This window comes from Theobroma umbraticum, unplaced genomic scaffold, assembly GCF_002168275.2.
Source record: "Theobroma umbraticum cultivar Fairchild unplaced genomic scaffold, ASM216827v3 scaffold_95.0, whole genome shotgun sequence".
Classification (NCBI taxonomy): Eukaryota; Viridiplantae; Streptophyta; class Magnoliopsida; order Malvales; family Malvaceae; genus Theobroma; species Theobroma umbraticum.
This window is the reverse complement of record NW_018397257.1, coordinates 7,823,407-7,842,048: the sequence shown is the minus strand read 5'-3', so window position 1 is coordinate 7,842,048 and position 18,642 is coordinate 7,823,407. Positions and strand designations below refer to the sequence as shown.

The window sequence follows — 18,642 nt, the reverse complement described above, 5'->3', positions numbered from 1 at the left end:
GCCTATCGAGTGTTAAAATATCTTAAGTCTGCACTAGGGCAAGGTATGTTGTTGAAATCAGATTCTAATATGGTGTTATCTGCTTATTTGTAGAATGGCTAGGTTGGATGCCCAGACACACATAAGTCAGTTATTGGTTACTACATATTCCTATGGAAATCATTGGTGAGCTAGAAATCTAAGAAGTAAATGGTTGTTGCTCGAAGTTCAATAAAAGCTGAATATCGTTCAATGGCTTCTACTTGTTGTGAAGTCATTTGGTTAAAGCAGTCGTTGACTGATTTTGACATTCAATAGAGATCACCAGCCAATCTACACTATGATAATCAATCTACCATTTATATATGTCGTAATCCAACTTTTCATGAGTGCACAAAACATATAAAGATGGATTGCCATTTTATTAGGGAGAAAGGCTGGCAAGAGTAACCAATCCAGTTTATATTCCAATAGATAGATAGACTACAGACTTACTTACAAGAAGACTACAACCAAAGCAATATTACAAATTATTAAGCAAGATGAATATCCATGATATACATGCACCATCATGAATATCCATCTTGATAGGGAGTATTGAAGATGAGCTTGAAATCAGAAGCCTTTGGTTCATGTATCAATGAAGAATGAAGAAAGCAGGATTGTAAGACAGCATTTGGAGATCATGTGTTGCTTAAAGGAGGAATACTTTTATCTAAAAGTGTAAAAATGCATCGTATTTAATTTTATTATTTTTTAGGTAATTAGTTAGATATTTTTTATCCTTTTGTAACTAATTTTTCGAAACTTATTTTTCTTGTATAAATACCACACTCTATAAATAATTTCTTTTTGAGCAATGAGTGAAAATTTTTTCTTCTCACGAAACTTCTTCTCGTAGCTTCCAAATTCTCGCATAGAATCACTCATAAAATGGGAGCCAAAGTGGGTAATGGTATGAAACATTTTGTTTTTGAATTTTGAGAAGTGTCCTACTGTTGTTTGTACTCAGCTATTAACTTGACTTGTGTAATGTAAAAATTAAAGTGATGATAGTATCACAATGTCAAATTAAAAAAATTTTAAATATATTAAATATAATAAAAAATTTTAATTTGTAATCAATTAATTTGAAATTAAATATTTATTCTAAAAATTTAACATGATATTAAAACATTACTTTTATTCTTTGATTCACAAAATGATTTCTATTGATTTGTATCAAGCAATAAGTTTGTAATCTTTATATGTGAGAAAAATATTAAATGTTACATTAATTAATTTTTATTAATTTATTTTTAGTTGATTTTAGATTAAATATTTATTTTTCAAACATTCCAACCGTCCTTAAAACTTTAACAGTAACCTTTTTTAGGTTTAATAAAAAGAAAAAAAACTAAAATATGCATAAAAAAGAAAAGGGGAAGGAAAACAAACCAACTAATGTTGCATGGGAAGAAGAAAAGTCCGAAAAAGTCCAAAGCCACGTGGGACGCCACGTGACGACCGCGGTCCGTATCCAACTGTCAAACGTGCCCCTCACTCGCCCAAGTTTCACAAACAATCGGACGTCACTCACCTTCCATACGCGAAACCAAAGAGAAAAAAAAGTTTCAAAACCAAACCCAAAAGGCAAAGCAAAGCAAAGCACAACTTAACTTGCCCTCTCTCTCCCATCCGTTTCCTGGAAGCCGAAAGTTACCAAACCAAAAGCAAAAGCAAAAGAAACCCAAAAGGGAAAAAAGATACTACTGCTACTAAAACAGCGGACTTCCTTTTGTTTTTCTCCAATATTAAACATAAGAACAAACAGGAAAATTAAAAGAAGGAGAAGTTTGTCTTTGTTCTTTGCTTTGGTCATGGCAGGTGAAGGAGTTTCAAGAGAAACCCAGATGTCTATAGAAGCGTCTTCAATGTTTCCAGGGTTTAGATTTTCACCCACTGATGTTGAATTGATTTCTTACTATTTGAAGAAGAAGCTGGATGGCTATGATAAGTGTGTTGAGGTTATTTCTGAGATTGAAATTTGTAGACATGAGCCTTGGGACTTACCAGGTTTGCTTTTTTAAGCTTTGCTTTTTTTTTTTTCAAATGATATGCTATTGCATATAGCAAAATAAGTATTGGAAAGAAATGAAGTTAAATAGTGTTGTTAAGCTTCTTGATACTGTTTTTGGTTCTTATGAAATGGGATGGAAAGTAAAGGCAAAGACTTCCAATGAATTTTTTTTAACCAATATTTTGGAAGCATGTTGCACTATTATGTTGATGGGGACATTTGAAAACTATAGTAGTCTGATCCTATATATAAAAAATACACGTTTGCTGTTTTTAGAAACCTAAAACATGAAATGGAGATGCGATTGAAAAATTTTGGTGGTTGTCATTTTACTACTTGGCTCTTCCTTTCGAACCAAAGTGCAAAAAAAATAGAGCTTTAGGAAAAGTATACTTCTGTGTTTTGTAGTTGAATTGACTGCCTTTTCAATTAGAAACAGAGTAAGAAAAAGAGAGGGACAGAAAGAGAGAAATATGAAATTGATTATTGAATGCCAAGTTGGCAATGTTACTTATAATTTGTCATCACTTTCTTTTTTCCTGCTGCGTTTGTGGTTTACGGGGATTATTCTAGTTTTGCACCAAGTTTTGTGGTCCTTTAGAAGTTATGGCTTTGCACTAACTTGATATGATCCGAAAAGTAGAAAAATAGTGTGCAAGCAATTTAGCCTTAGCAAACCTTTTAATTTGTTCCACACTTCCATGAGACGTTGCTAATGAATTTAGTTCCTCAATGTTTGGAAGAATTTTGAGGTTTGGAGCACTAGCATTTAGTTTTATCTGTGGCTATCAGCCTCTCTTCCCAAGTGGTAGGAATCGCTGTTTTCAATGGTAGAGGTGCAAGATGGCCTAATTGATAACTAGTGAGGATTGTGTTTATGTGCAGGCTTAGATTTGAGAGTTTTATTGATGGCTGGCCAAGATCATCATGTATGATTCTGTTTAAATCTTGTTTTCTTTGAGAGGGTCAAAATTTTCTGTTAAGGATTAAGTTCCCTGCAATATACTTTGTTCTTCTTTTAAGTTAGGCATTTTTGCTCAAACTTTTTTCGAACGATTTGCATGCATTGATTAAAGACAAATGAAACTCATTTAGCAGGAAGAATGGAACCTTAATTTCCATGTGGATGTTGAGATTTGTTAATTTGAAGAAGCCTAGCAGCTGTTAAATGTAGGATCATTTCTACTTTGCCTGGAGATTGGAATCTTAATTACATATTTTTAGGTCATTGTTTGTAATACCACCTTCTATCTTTGCTCCTTTTAGGTACTAGAAAACGTACCATTGAAGTTTCTTTCACAAAACCTCATTGTTAGAGTACTTTCACTAACAAATTTCTTAGATACTTATAAAATTCATTTATGTCTGGAATGCTGAACCTTATTTTTCTGTTGTGTTGTGCAATTATGCGGTTAGCATCTAAGTCATCCTTTTCATTCTGGCGCAATTCTCTTGTCTATTCATGGATTTTGTTTCCTTGGTAACTGTGACTAATTTCCTTTGGCTTTTCTCTGCCCAGCCAAATCAGTCATAAAGTCAGATAATGAGTGGTTCTTCTTTTGTGCTCGTGGAAGGAAGTACCCAAATGGTTCACAAAGTAGGCGGGCAACTGAGCAGGGTTATTGGAAAGCCACAGGAAAAGAACGTAATGTCAAGTCAGGTTCTAATGTTATTGGTACAAAGAGGACTCTTGTGTTCCACATGGGTCGTGCACCAAAAGGGGAGAGGACAGAATGGATCATGCATGAATACTGCATGAATGGAAAATCCCAGGTGATTTGTCGTATAATATTATTAGATGCTCTAATTGGTTTCATCTAGGCATATTTATTTAACATGTTCAATTTTGCTGTTTCCGGAAGAAGGCATTTTTATTTAAGATATTAATTTTATATAAAAGCATTTTTCTTTAAGATATTTGCAATGGCTACATTTCCTTGGACATGTTATTGAATTATTGTTGTTGTTGTTGTTGTTACTGTTGTTGTCTATATCTCTATATGTTTTTTAGAAGGTTTCCCTGTGGAATGGGTGGGGGTTGCAATGGCTACATTTCCTTTTCTTTTTTGGAAAAGATTTCAGTTTCCAAATAGTATATTATTAGAAGGTACAAGCAAGAACTTCTCATGTTAGTCGTTGGCAGTTAGCAAATACTAAAATTTCTAGTGGAAACTGACTTTCTATAGATTTCATAATTTTTATGTTTTTGGCCAAAAATTGAAAATTTTAAATAGCACTCTTTAGCAATGTTGACAAAATTCTCTTAAAGCTAATACTTGTTTTAGAGGCCATAGAACCTATTCTACTGGAGCCTTTTTTTATCCTGGAAAAACAGCATAATCTGACAAGTTGGTGTCTCAAATTGGGAACTATCTGCAAATAGACTAGTGGCATAATCTAATAACAGGAAAGGTAATCTGTGAACTATGTTTGCCATGGCCTTGTTTTAGGGTGAAACACACTGCAGGGTCAAGTTTGTAGTCTAGCCTTCTTCACAGATGCATGAAGTCAATGTTCATTGATTTGAGCTCAAAATTCCATTTAGAAATTTCAGAGCTCTGTAGAGGGTTCGCTGAATAATTCTGTTATGTTTTTCTGCTGTTATCACTGAGGAATAGTTGTAGGTTGATTGGTTCACTTAGTTCAGGGGTTATTACGATTGCAATAGAGCTGTTTTTATGGGGAATAATTTAGTCATCATGAAATATGCATTTCCAAGGACTGCTGTTATCTTATGGTAAGATGTTTGGAGTTTATAATATTCTGTCTTGTCATGTAGATTTGAGAGGGTCAAACATTTGTATCTTTTGCTTCTGAATTTGTAGGACTCCCTAGTTGTTTGCCGCCTTAGGAAGAATAGTGAGTTTCGTCTGAGTAACACTTCAAATCAGGCTCCTCAGGATCAACAGTTGTCAACTATGCATGACAGCCGTGCTACCTCAGATGGTGGTACCGACCAGACTGGCATTTCTGAAGGGGACAAGGCAGTTGAATTCAATTCCAAGAAGGTTACTAGTAGTTATGATTCTCATTCTATAGAGCAGATTGATTCTGCATCTGAATCAGAGGAAAAACATTCAAATGATGTTGCACCCACAGAATCTTCTACACCCCTAAAGGTTTGTTCATGTGAATTACTTTTATACTAGTATCATGTTATAGGTTGTAGGCGTTTGAGCTCAATTTCTATTTTCTACATAAGTTTTTGGTTAAATTCTAGGATTCCGATGATGAAGAGGATTACTTTGCTGAGATACTGAAAGACGATATAATCAAGCTTGATGAAACTTCGTTGTCAGCAATGCCACCTGACATCCTGCCTATGCTTGCCAGCACATCTGACGCTGAGAGAAGAACTCAGCTGCCAAGGCAAGAAAATGTACCACATGCGTCCCCTTTCCAAGGTACAGCAAACCGGAGAATCAAATTGAGGAGGCCTAAAGCAGATATTCTCTGTGATGGCGCATCAGGAAGTGTTGTTGGGGAGTTGGCGGTCGAGAAACTAACTTCTCCAAAGATTGAGGAGTCACCAAAATGTTTGCTATCAATATTCTCACCGAGGACTGCCAATCCCCGGCTCATATATGCAAGTTTTGTGACCCTGACTTTGCTGGTTTTGTTTCTGTGTCTGATAGGAGATTCCAAGTCAGTAAAAAAGTTCAAGTATGCTACGTTCTGCAAGAACTTCTGGCAATGAATGTATGTACATATACAATCCCGTTTTACTGGGAATTAAAAGTTTTAGAAATAGCCAGTAAAGCTTCTGTGTTCACAGTTTAGGCCATTTTATATTATTTCAACATTAGGTTCGATACGGTTGGGTACTCAACCTGCAAAAGTAATCATCACCTTCATTTGGAGCAGTCTCGTCCGCTTAAAAAACTTCCTCCAAATCAATCAAAATCTTATTCAACTACTTTGAATAATGATAAAAAATAAGAGCCCATCGCTGCATTGGAACAGGATACATGCATTGAGTCAAATACAAAGCAGCCATCTGCGCTTAAAATCGGTCTCCTTCTTTTTGTCTTGCTTCAACCAATGAAAGGTCATTGCATCCTATGGTTTTCTTTTCACCGATCATATCCTTATCTCCGTCAGCAACCCACGCCTTTCCTTGAGTAAGCACACTATTAGAAAATAATACAATATTTTATTATTTTTAAATTTTTATAAATATATGTGTAAATATCAATTATATCACGATTTTAAAATTTCATATAAAATAGGTTAAATAGCCTAACAAGCCAAATACATGAGTGTAATCTAAGCCAAATATTTATATTTGATTATTATATCAAGATTTGGTCAAATACATGAGTGTAATTGGATTTAAATTCTTATATTTGATTATTATATCTAGATTTGGATATAAATTAGATTAGATTAGGATTAAGATTTAATCTATCTAAATAAAATCCCTTATCATTATCTTTATTTTATAATTTTTATCTAGATAACGAGTTATTAGATAAATCCTAAAATTCAACTATATAGTCGTTATTTATTTATTTTTAATCTAATTGACCATATAAGTGAATCTATTTTACCTACTAAGGTTCTAGGCTAGGCTTAGGTTCATTAAAAAGAATAATTTCTAGTCTACTATGAAAATTAGGTTTAGGGCTTCATTTAAGCATGAGGAAGGTATGAGCACCTCACAAAGTCAATTTTATTGGTACCTAATTAATTGTGTGTCTTTTAAGCCTTATTAAATCAAATCTAATTCAATTTTATTTCTTTTTCTTTTGTTAACTTGTATCGAAAATTTTTTAAAATCTTCAAGCTCTTATGGCATAATTTTGAAAGATTTTTTCATCTAGAAATTCTCAAGAAGTCACCTCTTTTGGTATTGTTGAGATTCCATCATTGGAGAATTTATCTATTTAATTCTATATTGTTATTATTTTTTATTTAAATATTTATGCAAATCGTTAGTATTAAAAATTTTCCAAAATCTTCAAACTCTTATGGTATAATTTTGAAAGATTTTCTCACTTAGAAATTCCCAAGAAGTCATCTCTTTTGATATCCTAGAGATTTTATCATTACAGAATTTCCATAAATCTATGTAAATTCTTAATAAAAATGAAAACTAAAATAAATATTTGTGGAAATCCTTGGTATTGAAAATTTTCTAAAATCTTCAAACTCTTATGACATAATTTTGAAAGATTTTTTTACCTAGAAATTTCCAAGAAGCCATCTCTTTTGGTATCTTTGAGATTTTATCATTGGAGAATTTTCATAAATCTATGTAAACTCTTAATAAAAAATAAAAATAAAAATCTAAATCATAAAAAATAAAAAATAAATATAAAAAGGAAAGACACCTAATTGAGCAGAAAAATCCAAAAAGAAAACCAAATTAATGGACCAAAATTACCTAGATGGATTCACGTAGACCCAAATACCAAGCGTGCACAAGGAGCTCTTTTTAAACCTTATCTAAGAAACTAGGACACTCTTTCTACTTCTCTTTTTCTTATCTCTCCGTTTAATCAGAATAGTTTCTTTGAGAAATTAAATCGATTATGCTATATCTAAAGATATCGAAACATAAGAATCCAAGAACCAAAAATTGTTTTTTCTCCCTTGTCAAATACTTCAGCTATTTTTCCTTTTCACTCCATGTCCCATTGGCATTGATGCTTGGGTATATTTATACCAATGTGTTCTATTCTTTTTTGAATTGGTTTTTTGAGTTTTAATTCAATCTAACTTAATCTCTTTTTAGATTTTTCAATTCATCTAGGATTAGAATTAGTGCAAATATATCTTTACCCTTTTTCATGTCTATCTCCTTTTTTTGTTATTTTCTTAATTTTTTATATATTTTCAAAATTTGATAGACATCTCAAACAAAATGGGGTGTTTACAACTACCCCTTTTTGCACATTCTTGAGAACCAATAATTGTGTAAAGATATAGACACCATTTTGACCGAAAAATAATTTTCCAAAGATAAAACTTTTTATCTAGAATGAGGCAATGTAACTTTAAAAGAGAATAAGCTCTTCATTTGGAATGAGGCTACATATTTTAAAAAGGAATAATATTTTCATCTAGAATGAGACTGTATAATTTTAAAAAAGAATAACCTCCTCATCTGGAATGAGGTTGCTTAACTTTACAATAAGTTACAATAAGTAAGCTTTTCGTCCATAATGAGGCTATATAACTTTAAAAAAGAATAACCTCTTCATTCGGAATGAGATTGCGTAACTTTAAAAAAGAATTAGTTCCTTATTTGGAATGAGGTTGTGCAACTTTACAAACGAATAAACTCTTTATCTAGAATGAGGTTGTTTAACTTCAAAATTTTAAACAAATATCATTTTCAAATATTAAAAAATAAAATGTTCCAAAAGAATAAAGTCAGAAAAACCTTAATTAAAAGGATGGAATTAGGGAAACTCTGTTCAAAAGAAATGGAAACAAGAAAACCCTACTCAATGGAAAATGAAATTAAGGAAACCCGGTTCAATTTTATAATGAAATATAAGGGATTATTTATAGAGATAGTTTATCCTAAATCTACTTGTAACACAAGTAAATTAAATAAGAAAGTATTGTAATCCTAAACTTCTTTAGAGTGTAAGTAAAGTAAATAACATAAAAATAAGTGTCTTAAAAATTAAACTTACTTGTTGTGTAAGTAAAACAATCAATAAAGGAAATTTAAATATGAAAAGTATTGTAAATGCCTTAGAATAGCCTACTTGTGTGTGTCTATCTATGCCAGTTGTGTGCGTATGGATCTATTGCATATGTGGCCTATATCCTAAGTTAATTCTCCTTTACTCCCTCTTAAGTTAGAATTTAAATTTTAATTATTTGAATAAAACTAAAATATTCTAATTTTAGTATTTAGTAAAATTTTTGATTAATTTTCTGTGCGATCGATACTCAGCTTGCTTATATACTATCTATTCGATATGTATACTAACATAGTTGAATTTTAACTGACAATATTAACTTATAAAGTTATATCATTAAAGTAGATAACTTGTAATTTCATATTAATACAAGTTTATATATATTTTTTATAAATAATACATGGGTTTATATATAGATATTCCACTGCTATAATTCTAAGTTATATATATACATATAATAAATTAATATATTTTAAATATATTATATTAATAAATTTACTATATATTTTTCTTATTAATGTATATTAACTAATATTAGTATGTATCTAAAGTATTATTTGGTTTTATTTAATTTATTATTAGATTTTATCATCTTTTTTTATAAAATTAAAAAATTTATTATGTTATTTTTATAAACTCTTTAATTTTATAAAATTAATGAATTTGGAACTATTAATTTATAATTTATGATTCAATAAAGTTTTCAAAATATATAAAAAAATAATAACTAAAAGAAAACTTATTTAAATTTTTAATAATATAAAACTAAATATGTATATATTTAATTTTATTAATATATTTCCTATAAAAGATTAATAAAATTTTTAAAAATTATTACTATATTTTATATAAAAATTTAAAAAAATAATGAGAGAATTTTTCAACCGAATATTCCATTGGAAAATTTAATGGGTTTTAAATTTTTTTAGTACCTTAAACTTTCCAACAGAAATCCGTTGAAAATTCCATCAGAAAGTTTGACAGAAATAAATATTTTTTGCACCAAAAAAATTTTCGATGGATTTCCAACAGAAAATTTTCTTTGAAAATCCATTGGAAAAGTCCAAATAAATTTCCGTTGAAAATTTTTAATGGAATTTTTTTGATAAAAAAAAACCAATTTTCTTGTAATGTATTTAATATCTCGTTTTATTGGGAATTGAAAGTTTTAGAAATAGCTAGTAGAGCTTCTGTGTTCACAATTTAAGCTATTTTTTATTATTTCAACATTAAGTTAGATCTCTATAATGACCCACCTATTGGTGCAAATGGATTTTAGATAGAATTTAAAGGACAAAATTCACTTTAAGACGAGTCTTTTTGATAGACATAATCTTTGTAACTTATTTCGCCTTCACTACTCAGTATGAAAAAAAGAATAATGTGAATAGCTTTAAAATTACTATAAGGGCAACTTCTAACTTCGTCTTACATTTTACGAGAGTAGACCACTAAATACATTTGAGGGTTTGCAACGTTATTCGACTTAAAACCTAATGTTTGCAACAAGTAAATTATAAGGAACTTGGATTCCTTTAATAAATGATGAAAATTTAAGTGTTTATGTTTATTTCAAGAACATAACACTTTTCTTTTTCTTGATTTTTTACTCTTGTCTTATTTATTTTTGGTGTGTCAAAATGGTTGACAGCAAGTCCTTTATATAAGCTTGCAAGTGTCTCTTCTTCAAAGACGCAACCCTTTCATCAAGACACTTCTTTATCTGAAAGACACCTTTGCATTTTGTAAGACATAATTATTGGATAAGACATCATCTTTGAGCTATAATATTAAAAGATAACTTTTCATATCCTAACTTTTAAACTGTGGGGTTTTTTCAATATATTACTTTACTAAGAGATATAATTATTCACATGAAAAGCACATCTACAATCTAATAGTTACACTATGTCACATAACCTTTAAGTTAAAATAGCTTTTTATTATGTGACATAATCTTTTATTTTGAAAATACATGAACGCTAATCTCCATGGTTATTACCGACACATAAACTCTGTAGACAAGCCCACAAAACCTAATAAGGTTTTACCAACACCGCTAACACATCAACACAATGAAATGACAAGAACCACCTCAAATGTGTGTGTGTATTCACATAAATAAGTTTACAATCGAATTTAAACTTTTACACAGTCTTATCAAGTTATATTTATAAACAGCACTATATGCGCATACACTCATATACCAACAGTGTTTACATAATGAAGTTATAGAATGTCGTATATTGGCTACAATTTGTGAGCTTCAGCCTTATACAATTGGCTACAGATAGTCACACTTATATAAAACTTTACCAGCGGAGTTGACTCGAATAGGAAAATGTCTAGCAGATGCCTCGATATCGACCATGCAAAGCTAGTCACTCACCCTCAACAAGAACCCCAAGGAGCTATTTATCTGCACTAGGCAACAACTGATTTGGGTGAGTCTTTCATTACTCAATTAGTGAGGTGGATGAGAAACAAGCAAAATGGTAAAATATTTTATAAATAAAATTTAAAAGTAAACGTTTAAAGTCATGCAATGACATAATAGAGTTCAATCCGGTGTGAGCATTTAAAACATGCATTGAAATAAATATATGGCATGAGTAAATATAGTATGCACAAGTATATAAATTTCTACTAAAGCATGCTTAGAAAATTTTCTATAACGACCCAAGTCCAATCATTGGCCCAGTAACTTTTTGGGCCTAAATCACGTGGCTCTCAAAAGTTTAAGTTCAAGTTATTAGTGGTGGTAGACTTGGATTGTTATATAAGTCTTAACAATCATATTCACATCAGATGTGGAATGTTAGGTATTACAATCCCACCCACTCAAATCTTTGATGTCCTCATTAAGAGCACACATCACATCCAAGAGGCTCTGATACCATTTGTAACAACTCAAGTTCAACCACTGACCTAACAAAATTTTGGATCTAAACCACGTGGCCTTCAAAAGTTCAAGCTTAAGTTGCTAGTAGTGATACACTTGGATTGTTATATAAGTTTTAACAATCACATTCACATCAGATGTGGGATGTTGGGTATTACATTTTCAATGAAATAAAGATGGTGGAAGCCAAACTCTCGATTAGGTCATATGATAAGCAAAATAGTGGGACCTCCTCACGAAATCGGTAGGAGTGTAACATCTACCTTAGTCTATAGTAGAACCTCTAGACGAAATCGATAGGAATGTGATGTCTACCATAACAATGCAATAGGTAGTTAGAGATTTGTCTTATGGCATTAAGGTTACGTTTACTGCTATAACTGTAAGACCTAAAATTCGAGATATTCTCGTTCTAAAAGTCCTACAATAAACCAAGGTGGTGTTTAACATGGTTCAAACCCAAATAGCTCAAGTATGCCATAATGTTTATAAACATTTAGCTGTTGGCAGTTAAAACAACTATATGCACACATAATTGTTCAATAATTAATACCGGTAAAGGTGCCAATGGCCAGAATATTTATAAGTACTGTAAAACCACTCAATAATATGGATAGAACACTTAAAATCTGCCACTACATGTGGCTCTAGCAATGAAGTTTTATTGAACTCAAATTGATCACCCAAAACAGGGGTACAGACATGAAAACAGCCACATTATGGCTCTTGCAATAATAATTCATTTAAAATGAATTTTGAAGGTCAAACAGATAATGCATCAACAAGGCAGCCACCGTATGGCTTGCATAACAACATTTTTGCTTTAAAAGCATATTTGAAGATCAAGCAATTTAAAGGGCTTGTTTCCCAGGGTTAAAAACTAGTATGGTAATTGTACATATACATATACTAATAATTTGCAAAGCTTCCTTAAAGACAACATTGAAACCAAACTCAATCTTTTGCAAATCATCAATCTCCACCTAAGAAAATCAACTCCTAAACCTACCAGTTTATGCTTCCCAAATTCAAGCTATGGAAAATTGATCATAGTAAATAAATGCATAATTATCAATATATATATATATATATATATTGAAGTTGGCCACCCACTCACCTCAATGCCAGCAATACAACAATTTAATTACACAGCTAACCAATCCTCAGCTCTACAATCAGCTTAAGCCTTCACAAACTTATTATTCTTAAGTTTTCCAGCTCACAAACACAGCAGCTTCAATCAACACAGCTCACCAACGCTCTAATTGGCAGAATTTATGCTCCAACCATATTCTAAAATTAAACCAATGCATCACTATATTAGCACATACCAAATTTTTACTACTTCCTAGCTGAATTTCAGCTCAACAATCATTTCTCAAGTTCAAGTTCTATTAAATGGTTCAAACATTCTAAATTTCCAGGATTCAAATATTTTCCGGTTTTCACTACATTCACACCAGCAGCATTGTAAACCTCATTTCAAAACTCGAAACACCAAAACATATTGTTCTTACCTCTGTTATGCCCACTTTCAACAACAAATTCCCAGCACCTCAACACCTAACAAATGAAATCATGGTTTGCATAACAAAAAGCAGAATTTTAGAAAAAACAATCAGCAGATCTTCTTCAAAAGTAAGGAAACTTACTTTAATCGGTGTATTTTCCTATTAAATCACTTCTTCTTTCTACCTTGGAAGCTGGCATGGGGATGGAGAGGAGTGTGTGCCTCGGGTTGAAGAAGAACAAAACAAGGCGTTCAACTCGAGAGTCTTTACATTTTTTGCACTATTACATGCATGTATGGATACATTTTAAAATCTATTAATACATTTTATACAGGACGTATTTTATCATAATTCTATCAATACATTTATACAATACATTAATACATTTTTTATAAAATGATCTCCTGGTACATTCTGCCATGAATCCATCAATACATTAAGTAACGTATTGATAAATTTCTTACAGTAGCTTGTCTTCCACCTTTTCAGCTTCCAAATTGATTTTCTAGGTGTCCAACCTACTCCCACCTCACCATAGTCAACAATCCATCAATTATGCTTCATATGCTTTAATGTATACTCAATAAAACCTAACCAAATTCTCAACTAAGCCTCAAAGCATTCAAAGCAATCAACTATACTTGTAACCTTATGCTTATATGTAAAAACAATGCCATTCATAAATCTTCAAAGTCACACACCCAAGTCATAAGTGTTTTAGTACATACTCGAGGCTCTCCTACCACATCGGGAACCGAGATGTTACAATACCATTGGGTACTCAACCTTCACCGGGAACCACTGCCTTTATTTGGAGCAGTCTCGTCCACAAAAAAGCTTCCTCTAAATCAATCAAAATCTTATTCAATTGCTGTGAATAATGATAAAAAATAAGTGGGCATCACTAGATGTGAACAGGGAAGCATGCGTCGGGTCCCAAGTCATAAATGTTTTAGTACACACTCGAGGCTCTCCTACCACATCGGGAACCGACATGTTACAATACCATTGGGTACTCAACCTTCACGGGGAACCACTGCCTTTATTTGGAGCAGTCTCGTTCACAAAAAAGCTTCCTCTAAATCAATCAAAATCTTATTCAACTGCTGTGAATAATGATAAAAAATAAGTGGGCATCACTAGATGTGAACAGGGAAGCATGTGTCGGGTCAGTAGGCATCTAAACTTAAGAGCACTCTTCTTCTTCTGTTTGTCTTGATTCTACCAATGGAAGGTCATTCTTTTGTGTCCTATGGTTCTCTTTTCACCCACCATATCCTTATCTCGGTATTAACCTACACGTTTCCTTGAGTAAGCACACCATTAGAAAATAATAGAATGTTTTATTATTTTTAAATTAAATTAAAAATACAATAATAAATTTACACACAGTGAATACAGTTTTTTTCAAAGCAATGAACTATAATTATATACCTTAATAAAGAGGGGATAAGTATATCTAATACAAAAACTCATGTGCAGCCAACAGAAAAAAAAGGCTGCAACAGATCATCCTGATTCAATATCATTATATACAAACTCTATACAAACCATAACTTTGAAATCCTATCACCTAGCGGGCAGCAGCAAACCACTATAAAAAACAAAAAGTAGCAGGCGTCAAGGCACAAAGTGGATCCATTTAATCTACCAAGTAAAACAGTAAATTTAAATCTTATCCCATTAAGAGCGATTTTCAGCTGCGTCAAATGCAGAGGTGAGCGACAATTTTTCTTTTTGTATTTTTTCGAAGGTAAAGGACAATTAGCCAGCGGGGTATCTGACCTTTTTCTTCTTTTTTGGTTTTATTACGTTTTCTCTAACTTTTTCATAAAAAAAAAAATGTGAGCAGCGTTTGTTTCATGCTTGATTCCTGTGGTGAAGTTGGTCCACATCAGGAGATCCATTGTTATAGGAATAAGCAATTGCAGCAACTTGTCCAACTTCTTTCATCTTTCCCTACTAATTTCACAAGTGAGTTATCTTTCACATATTGCTTCACCATGTCAATTGCTTCACTAGCCTCAACAACTATAAGAAGGTAAAAATTCACAATTTTCTTTTTCTTTTTTGCATCTTTATGTTATCTTGAAGAATTTAATCTGCAGCAAATTAAGAGATTATAAGCAAATATTCGAGTTAATGATATACATATTCTTCGTTGCAGGCTAGAAAGGAAGGTTGCACTCATCACGGATGGTGCAAGTGGCCTTGGCGAGTGCACTGCAAGAACCTTCGTCAAACATGGAGCCAAAGTTGTTATTGCAGACGTCAGAGCTGACTTGGGCAAATTTGTTAGCAAAGATATTGGACCGGCATTCGCTTCCTTCGTTCATTGTGATGTGACCAAGTAAAAAGATGTCGAAAATGCTGTAAACGTAGCCATTTCCCAGTATGGAAAGCTTGACATCATGTTCAACAATGCCGGAATAATTGAGCTCCCAAAACCCAACATACTTGACAATGATAAGTCCGATTTTGAGCGAGTCCTTAATGTCAACTTAGTAGGTGCATTCTTCGGCACTAAACATGCTGCTCGTGTGATGAAACCAGCTTGCCGGGGCAGTATCATTACAACTGCTAGCATTTGTTCAACGGTTGGTGGAATTGCCTCCCATGCCTACACCAGCTCAAAGCATGGTGTGGTGGGGCTGATGAGAAATGCTGCGGTGGAGCTAGGACAATTCGGTATTCGTGTAAACTGCATTTCGCCTTATGTGGTTGCAACTCCTCTGGCAAAGGATTTTTACAAGCTAGATGATGAAGGAGTTCATGAGATTTATGCCAATCTTAAAGGGGCGATCCTTGAACCAGAAGATGTGGCTGGGGCAGCTCTTTTCTTGGGAAGCGACGAGTCCAAGTATGTGAGTGGGCTTAATTTGATCAAAGACGGAGGCGTCGCGATTACAAATTCTGGCTTTTCTATGTTTGGGAAATCTGAATGACTTCTTTCAATCCTTGTAAGGAAAGCTAGAATTCAAGGATTCAATGCATAATATCGAGTAATCTGGTTTAAAAGCTATTGCAGTAATATAATACATTGGGTACTATCTCTATTTCTTTTTCTATTACAGTAATATAATATATAATAAAAGATTATATAGTTAGGTTCGAAAATGAGCAAATGGAAAAATAAAATGAGGATTGAGAGCTCTCCTCAAAAAAACCCCAATCTTGGGATTTTGACTATCGATCTTGCAAAAAAATTAGGGCTTGTAATTCAAATCTTGATGAAGTTTAGCATGAAAATGAGTTGATTGTTCTGGACAATCCATCTTTTAAGGAAGCATTGCTAAGTTTGAATGGTGATTATATATGGTTTTGTTGGTAAGAAATATTCTAGGTATGATTCTAGTGATGGATTGTGAATCGGATGATACTAAGATGGAGGACTACCAGTATGGTTTGCTTGATGGCTATCCATCAGCCATCACTTATGATCGTAGATCATAAGCAAAGTGAGTTGGCAAATTGATGGTAGAATTCGATCATAGTGGGGCTTTTTGGCTGCTCAATCTCTTACAAGTTACTATCTAAGAAAATTGTTGTCTTGTGGAAACCAAAAAGGAAGTATAGTATCATTGATCTTGACAATCATAGATTCTTAATACAATTTGTGGAAAGAGCAGATTATTTGTTTGCTTTGTTGGATGGCCCGTTGGTGGTACTTGGTCATTATCTCATTGTTAATCCTTGGACTCTAAATTTTTCTAGGGAAATGGAAGATCTGTCTACAACAGTTGCTTGGATTCATTTTCCTAGTTCGCCTTTACATCTATACAATAAGTCTGTCCTAAGATAGATTACTTCTATGCTTAAATGCTTGTTGAAGATAGATTATAATATAGGCTCTGACAAGAGAGGGAAATTTGCAAGAGTTGTAATGGAATGCGACCTTTGCAAACTTTTCTTACCCAAGTTTTTCATGAATGGTAATGCTCAGAAGATAGCGTTCCCAAGGTTTGTTTGAATTGTGGCATTTACAGTCATACAAAAAAGGTATTTAATAATCTGAAGGAGGTTTCCGCCTCAGAGACATTAGAGAAGTCTATTGAAACCAATGAGCATATTGATGAATATCGATACAGTCCATAGATGTTTGTTTCGTATAGGAAACCATAGGGTGTTGACAAGAAAAATTCCCCTAAGGGATTACAAAAGACAAGCTTGATTGGGATCTCGATTTACCATTTTGGAAAAGGAAGTCCAAGGAGATTCTAATAAAAAGGATAAGGAAGTAGTTAGTGGAATTTCTAATAATAAAGGAATTTTCAATCTGTCGAAGAATGACAGCCACACCAAGCTCGAGTCTCATTTTGCGGTTTTAGGTGATGAAATTAATAATAATAGTGGACCATATAGACAGCAAGAAAATTGTGAAAAATTTAATAATATAGTCAACTAAGCTTCTAAGTCGGTTATGTATAAGGTAGGTGCTTCAAATGATCAGAATGGTCACGTTATGGCTCGACGTAATAATGTCAATATGGAGGTAAAGGCTTTGAAAATTAATAATGTGGCTTCAAAGAGTATAGAGATTGATTTTAAAATTAAAAATATGACTAACGAGACTGTTGAATGGATGCCCACAGGGTAAAGGGTGAAATCACATAATCTGAATTGGTAGATTATTCTTTAACCCTCTGTCAGTTATAATTCTATTACGCAAGTATATGTATCGAATAGACAGTATATTAACAAGTAGAGTATCGATCTCATATGAAATTGATCTAAAAGTTTACTAAGTACTAAAATTATAACAAATTAATCTTATCTAAACAATATCAAAATAATATCAAATAAAACTAAGTTAGTAAATTTAAACTAAGAAAAATCAAAATAATAAATACTCAAATAAATATCAAATCGAACAAGTCTAAGATTACAATATCCCTCGTACTTCATCTAAATCTTACCTCTCTTCCTTAACTTATTTCTAACCTAGAGTCTTAAATTATTTATAAAGGTCTCCCAACTCATCTTATAAAAATATTTATTTTAACCCAAACACTATATCCCTATGTGAATTGAAATTAAAACAGACTCATTAAGCTCAAGCTCTAATCTGGATACATATGGCCTAGAGGTATATCCCTATCCTATACGCAAATCAATTAATATGATTATATGTTATCCCAATTTTAGTCTACACTAAACTCCCTTTCCCAAGTTTGTTTAGGTTCCTAAATCAATTTAACTGGTGGCCATAAACAATTCAAATCTCATTGAAAATAAGCAAGAAAGAGATTAAAAATTTAGATTACATGTGAGTTTAATTGCAATCCTAGAAAAATAAATTAGCTCATAAAATCTAATAAAGACAATATCCAAAGAAATTTAGCCATGAATCCAAGTCAAAGAAAATAAGAAAAACATAAAAGTAAGAGAGAAAACTAATAGTTAGAGCCTTGTGATCTTGATTCTCCTCCAATTTCTTATTTCTTGGCTTCCAATCTCCAGAATAGTTGCTTGCTGCCTCTTCCTTAAAATCTTTAAAAAAAGTCTCTTAAATAGGCTCCAAATAACCTAATT

At 32.3% G+C, this 18,642-nt stretch overlaps 1 protein-coding gene, 1 long non-coding RNA gene and 1 pseudogene across 3 annotated transcripts; 2 read left to right on the top strand and 1 right to left on the bottom strand.

Annotated features, from left to right (window-relative positions):
- The first annotated feature begins 1,590 nt into the window (after nucleotides 1-1,590).
- NAC089 (NAC domain containing protein 89) lies at nucleotides 1,591-6,012 on the top strand. The gene is made up of 4 exons (XM_021422686.2): nucleotides 1,591-2,034; nucleotides 3,558-3,811; nucleotides 4,864-5,157; nucleotides 5,259-6,012. Exons 1-4 carry the CDS (start codon nucleotides 1,839-1,841, stop codon nucleotides 5,733-5,735), a joined length of 1,221 nt encoding a protein of 406 aa, XP_021278361.1. The 5' UTR covers nucleotides 1,591-1,838; the 3' UTR covers nucleotides 5,736-6,012.
- A 4,727-nt stretch (nucleotides 6,013-10,739) lies between these two features.
- LOC110412618 (uncharacterized) lies at nucleotides 10,740-13,743 on the bottom strand. The gene is made up of 4 exons (XR_002444871.2): nucleotides 13,252-13,743; nucleotides 13,117-13,162; nucleotides 12,717-12,892; nucleotides 10,740-11,116 (listed from the first exon to the last, which is right to left on the bottom strand). It is a non-coding gene; the product is annotated as an uncharacterized LOC110412618 (long non-coding RNA).
- An 875-nt stretch (nucleotides 13,744-14,618) lies between these two features.
- LOC110412604 (momilactone A synthase pseudogene) lies at nucleotides 14,619-16,199 on the top strand (annotated as a pseudogene). Its single transcript, XR_016350979.1, has 3 exons — nucleotides 14,619-14,827; nucleotides 14,963-15,151; nucleotides 15,278-16,199. The product of XR_016350979.1 is annotated as a momilactone A synthase pseudogene (transcript).
- Nucleotides 16,200-18,642: the final 2,443 nt, after the last annotated feature.

Excerpts from the sequence above, each read along its gene's own strand:
- NAC089 (XM_021422686.2), top strand. The coding sequence starts at position 1,839 with ATGGCAGGTGAAGGAGTTTCAAGAGAAACCCAGATGTCTATAGAAGCG. Across the intron at positions 3,812-4,863 it reads GCATGAATGGAAAATCCCAG|GACTCCCTAGTTGTTTGCCG; the intron begins GTGATTTGTCGT and ends CTGAATTTGTAG. Across the intron at positions 5,158-5,258 it reads AATCTTCTACACCCCTAAAG|GATTCCGATGATGAAGAGGA; the intron begins GTTTGTTCATGT and ends GTTAAATTCTAG.